Source organism: Oncorhynchus gorbuscha, linkage group LG06 (assembly GCF_021184085.1).
Source record: "Oncorhynchus gorbuscha isolate QuinsamMale2020 ecotype Even-year linkage group LG06, OgorEven_v1.0, whole genome shotgun sequence".
Lineage (NCBI taxonomy): Eukaryota > Metazoa > Chordata > Actinopteri > Salmoniformes > Salmonidae > Oncorhynchus > Oncorhynchus gorbuscha.
The window spans coordinates 38,962,732-38,968,731 of record NC_060178.1 but is presented as its reverse complement, the minus strand read 5'-3'; the positions used below and the strand labels follow the sequence as shown (position 1 = coordinate 38,968,731).

Genomic DNA, 6,000 nt, shown 5'->3' with positions numbered 1-6,000 from the left:
CTGCGCACGAAGAGACAACGCACAATATGTTAGCCCCTGGCGCAGTCACAGCTCTCAGGCACCACGGTTTTAGATTGAAAAATTGCAGAGCCAAGGACAACATACCTCGCTAGCTGAAGGTCAGGCAAGAGAGAACAATAGCGGGGGGTACAGAAATGCTGGCAGTCTGAGTGTCTTCCCTGAGCAGTTGACGTTCCCTCTTTTAAACACTCCACGGGCAATAGGTTTCGAACCATAGCCTCATTTACATTCTCTGTTTGAACTATTTTGTTTAATTTCACCTTGTTGTCACTAGCAATGCATGTATACAGTAAATGTGTCACAGTCCCCTTTAAGACTAAATCCATTTAGCAATTGCTGTACATTCCACATCCTTTTGACTATCTGGAAATAGGCCAACACAATGAAAGTGATACCAATTTGCACAGACATCACATGCTAGAATTGCTCATTTACTGTTATTTGGTGACTTACAGAACCACAACACTGTTTTGGGTTTATTTTCCTGTGTGACCCATTCCTCACCGTATTTATGTGTCACTGCATTTCTCCTTCCCACTCTGTGTTTGATTGGTGTTTTTGTATCAATTAGTATGTGCTGTCACCCTTATCTCCTGTGTCATTAAATATGGTTGACAGGCTTAAAGGGTTGGTCAACTCAATTTGTTCCTCAATCTGATTAACAGATTAAATTGGTGTGATTGTTCCTCCAAAGAGCAGTTCCTCCATGGAGTATAACAGATCAAACTTAAACAATGTACACATCTGATATTTTGTCTTGGGCATTCAGTCTTCTGTACATGCACAATAGACTTTAAAAGCTATAACAATTTTTTAAAGAATATAGCAGATGCTTTTATACAGAGCGGTTTACAGTTGTGAGTGCATACATTTTCATACTGGTCCCCCATGGGAATCAAACCTACAACCTTGGCATTGCAAGGACCATGCTCTACCAACTGAGCCACACAAGGACTACAAACATTTGGTATTTAATGAAGACAAGACCTCTTTTCACCATTCAGACTTTGATTTAATCTTAAATTTCAGCAAATAAATAATGCCTTCATGACAAAATATAATGCAAATAATACCTTTACAATGCAAAAGAGTCCCCTGGACCCCCATATTTGCACAATGAATTAAAGTAGATTTACTGTTCAGACAATAACCAGTTGGTAAGAAATTCAAAAAACATATCAGTTAAATACTGCATCACAGCAAGCAGCCAAGTTAGCTTATTTTCTTCAACATTGTGCATATACAACAACTTCAAATTTGCACTGATAACAATGATAATCGTTGATAATCATAATAACATGATTCAGCAGAAGCGGTAAAATATACAATCATTGCGTGCTATAAGCGTGACAACATTCAGGTCCTTACCTTTTTCTCAATGTCATTCAACATCAAGTGGAAATACACTTCAAAAATGGCAAAGAACAATATGAAATGCTGGCTTTGTAATTTTACATTTTACTATGGCAACGAGAGTTGAAACATGAAGATACATTATGCAATGTCATATTTTGCCACTGAATTTTCTGTATATATGAGCCTCAATATTCCACCAAATATTTACATTCAATGTCTCTCTCTCTCTCTCTCTCTCTCTCTCTCTCTCTCTCTCTCTCTCTCTCTCTCTCTCTCTCTCTCTCTCTCTCTCTCTCTCTCTCTCTCTCTGTCTGTCTGTCTGTGTGTGTATACTGTGTGCAACTGAGCATGAGAGAGAGTGTGTCTGCATTCCTGTCTTTCCCTTTTCATTATTTACCTCATAAATATATCTCGGCACTCCCTCTTTCTCCCTCTCTGGCTCTCCCTCTTTATGTCTCTCCTTCCATATTATCCACCACTTGACCTCTGTAAGGCACCAATCCTAATTTTAGACAAAAAGTTGGACTGTGGAAAACAGCACACCACTGGGAGACAGTCATCGCTGCACACTATGAACAGATGAAGACAAGGGCCTAGATTCAATCTGGGCCATGGAAAATCCACGTTAAAGTGCGATTGACATTTAAAGGAAATTTCCAATTGAACCGACATATGCAGCATTTACCGTGAATGCCGTCTCCACTAGCGCTGGAACATTGCCTTTAAAATGTGCTTAGCGGCTTAAACACGATCGGATTGAATCTGGCCCAAGGAGACGCAAACGTACAATCACTGACAGAAAGAGCGACTGAGAAATTAGAGAGACACACAAAAGAAAAGTGAGCTGTAAAGACACAAACTCAAAGATAAAGAGAGAGAATGAAAGAGAGGCAGGGAAGAGGAAATAGCGAGATGGGAGATGAGGGGAGTGAAAGAAGTCATCTGAAAGAAAAAAAAAGTTGTTCCTCTTCCTCCAGATCTCTCTATCTGTGGGTTTTAATTCTTCTCAAGACGTTTCTTCTTCAAATGGACACCTCATACTCCCGTGTGTCCTAGGAACCAGGTAGCAATACAACAGACCCGAATAACAATTAATTTGAAGAAGAAAATAGTTGGTTTTAAATGCTACAGCAAAATATCCTCAGCAGTTTAGGACATGCAACCTCCAGGATTCATAAGCAATGGACTAGAGTATTCACTTCTCGTTAACCTACAGTCAATAGCATTTCAACTTCCAGACAAATAAAAAGTAAAGTTACAGAGAATATTTTCCTAAATACTAGCCAAAAGGTGAAAAGTTGGAAAAAAAAGTCAATTTATTAAAGTTGATACAATATACCTGTACATGAGCTCTACATTAAACTCTAGCTTAGTGACATAGATAGAACAATTTTACTTGGTGGTTTAGTTATACCAATAACCTGGGTTTGATTCCCAGTTGGTTACACAGACAGGGCTATCCATAAAAAAAAATAATGACAGGCTAATGCAGGTTTTCAAGTTAATTTGGATGGGGGGATTTTTAGCCTATCAGTTTAATCGAGTTGTAGACAATAGAACATCACACATTTGAGTGTTTGAACGTGTCATGCGACTGCATGACTTGTCGGGTATAAAGTTGGGTGTGGTTTCGTTGCATCCAATGGCAGAGTCTGTGATAGGGTAACGCAAGGAACCTCTTGTAGATTTGACAGCTCTAACGGAGTTCCACCTCAGAGACTTCCAAAACAACCGCTATGTTGGCTAGCACGGGTCTGATAGAATCTAGCCCCAAAGTGAGAGCGCTTGAGCAATACTTACACATTAGGCAAAAATAGAGAAAATACTCACCCCTGCCTCGTATAGAGGGTTGTTGAAGTCAGACTCCACAGTAATTGGGCTGTATGAGTGGGTGTGAGAAAGAGACTTCCAGAAAAGTGGCTTCCACTGCAGTCTACATACACTGAGGGAGAGGGAAATAAATGTTAAAGGGAGAGAATAAAGCATACAGTCAACTTCTGATATCTGATCTATGCAATGGCTCAGTACTCTTGTATGAATGTATGTGTGTGTGTGTGTGTTCGGTCAAACCATGGCAATATTTGGTGAAAGTAAGAAGAATGCATTTTAATTGTGACTGCTGAACTGCGCAGTACGTACTTTGTGTAATACATGTAGATTCCACCAATCAGAAGGATGACCAGGATGATTGGCAGGATGATTGCCAAGGCAATGTTCTCACTTAGCATCTGGTGGGAGGGCTCCAATGACTGGGATACTAGGGAAGTAATCCAAAATAATAAATGAAAGAAGAAGTTAAATCAAGACGATTAAAGGGGAATTCCACCAAATGTCAAGGTCATTTTCATTATTTCCAGCACTATCCCACTGAGCACACCACATAATTTCAACGTGGGCAATAGGGTAATATTTGGTTGAGTCATTGATCCAATGAGATTACAATCTATATTCACCCAATCAAAATGACAGCCAAAAGTTTGTAGAATTCCCAATGTGTTCCCATGATTGAGCCGGAATCTGCAGCATTTACCGTGAAGGTGATCTCCATGAACGCAGGAACATTGACCTTAAAATCCACATATTCCACAACCCGTGATCAGATTGAATCCCTGCATTAAGTCTTCAACGTTGATTTTTGGTTGAGATGGAGACGTGAATCCAAAATAACAAGTATTAACTTGTTGGTAAATTGGATTTAAAAATATCTCATAGTGGAGATAAAGTGAAGATATGACATTGTTTCAAAAGTACAAATTCATCATACAAGGTTTGTCTATGTTGAAAATTGGTTTACCATGACGTTTCAATGTTCTGTCGTTAGAGATAAGAAGAAATGTCATGACATCATAAAGTTGCATTAAAAGCTTTAAAAAAGTAAAAACAAAATACAAATAAAAAACCTACTATGAGTTTTAGCCAGGGGGAGGCATTTTCCTTCTCCCTGTGTCACCATGAATCTCATAGTCTTTGTAAGGAACTGGAGAATGAATATGAGGTTGAAAAGTGTCGAAATTCCCCTAAAGAAGATGTAGAGGGAGACGAAAATCACCTTCTAATTTATGATCATCCAACAGCTCCTCGTATGCCACTGATAGATAGAGAAATGCAGATTATTATTATTATAAGTTCATCATTCCTCATTCACTCTTTACCATATGTTCAAGTGTTTCAATTCTCATGCAGAATTTCTTGAAACCCCTCTAACCCCTCATCCTCATTTCCAGCAGTCCAATGTAGATTGTCACCTTTGCAGAAGGGTGGTGGACTGTTCCATTGAGATGGGTGGCCCGGGACACAGTTGATAATAACCTCCCCAATGAGTTCATAGCCCTCATAGCAGAAAAAACGTAGCGCCTCTCCTGCCTGGTAGCTATGCTTGTACAATGTCTGGTAACCATTGTCTGGCACACCTGGGTTTGGGCATGGGTCATACTTCACTGTTTTGGGAAAGGAAATAAAGATAAGAGAGAGAGGAGAGAGAGAGAGAGAGAGAGAGAGAGAGAGAGAGAGAGAGAGAGAGAGAGAGAGAGAGAGAGAGAGAGAGAGAGAGAGAGAGAGAGAGAGAGAGAGAGAGAGAGAGAGAGAGAGAGAGAGAGAGAGAGAGAGAGAGAGAGAGAGAGAGAGAGAGAGAGAGAGAAAGAGCAATGCCTTCAGAAAGTATTAACAGCCCCTTTTCCACATTTTGTTGTATAATTTAAGTTGGATTAAACTGAGATTATTTTTCCCTGGCCTACACACAATACCAGATAATGTGAAAGTAGAATTATATTTTTTCGAAATGTTTACAAATGAATTTCAAATGAAAAGCTAAAATGTATTGAGTCAATAAGTATTCAACCCCTTTGTTATGGCAAGCCTAAATAAATGCAGGAGTAAAAATGTGCTTAACAAGTCACATAAATTGCATGGACTCACTCTGTGTGCAATAAACGTTTTTAACATGATTTTTTCAATGACTACCTTGTCTCTGTACCCCACACATACAACTATCTGTAAGGTCACTCAAGTGAGCAGTGATTTTCAAACACAGATTGAACCACAAAGATCTATTGGTAGATGGGTAAAAAATGTAAAAGTAGACATTGAATATTACTTTGAGCAAGGTTAAGTTATAAATTACAGTTTGGATGGTGTATCAATACACCTAGTCACTACAAAGATACAGGCGTCCTTCCTAACTCACTTGTTGGAGAGGAAGGAAACCGCTCAGAGATTTCACCATGAGGCCGAAGGTGACTTTAAAACAGACACTGGGAGATGAATTCACATTTCAGCAGGACAATAACCTAAAGCACAAGGCCAAATCTACACTGGAGTTGATTACCAAGACAATGAATGTTCCTGAGTGGCCGAGTGAAATCTGCTTGAAAATCTATGGCAAGACCTGAAAATAGTTGTCTAGTATTGATCAACAACCAATTTGACTGAGCTTGAAGAATTTGGAAAATAATAAATGGGCAAATGTTGCACAGCCAAGGTGTGGAAAGCTTTTAGAGACTCACCCAGAAAGACTCAGCTGTAATCACTGCCAAAGCTGATTCAACTCAGGGGGCTGAATATTTATCTAATCCAGATACAATATATTAGTGTTTTATTTTTATATATTTTTACAAATGTTAGAAT

The 6,000-nt window shown here is 39.1% G+C and overlaps 1 protein-coding gene across 3 annotated transcripts in view; it reads right to left on the bottom strand.

Annotated features, from left to right (window-relative positions):
• Positions 1-1,011: 1,011 nt before the first annotated feature.
• LOC124037922 (seizure protein 6 homolog) overlaps positions 1,012-6,000 on the bottom strand; it is a 76,617-nt gene continuing 71,628 nt past the window's right edge. For 2 of the 3 annotated variants that reach the window (XM_046353181.1, XM_046353180.1), the window contains exons 15-19: positions 4,623-4,814; positions 4,427-4,465; positions 3,517-3,634; positions 3,208-3,319; positions 1,012-2,429 (exon numbers count right to left, since the gene is read on the bottom strand). In XM_046353181.1, the coding sequence (XP_046209137.1) occupies positions 2,400-2,429; positions 3,208-3,319; positions 3,517-3,634; positions 4,427-4,465; positions 4,623-4,814 (491 nt within the window). In that variant the 3' untranslated portion in view covers positions 1,012-2,399. The remainder of the gene's footprint in view (positions 2,430-3,207; positions 3,320-3,516; positions 3,635-4,426; positions 4,466-4,622; positions 4,815-6,000) is intronic. The other variant, XM_046353182.1, reaches the window with a different exon arrangement.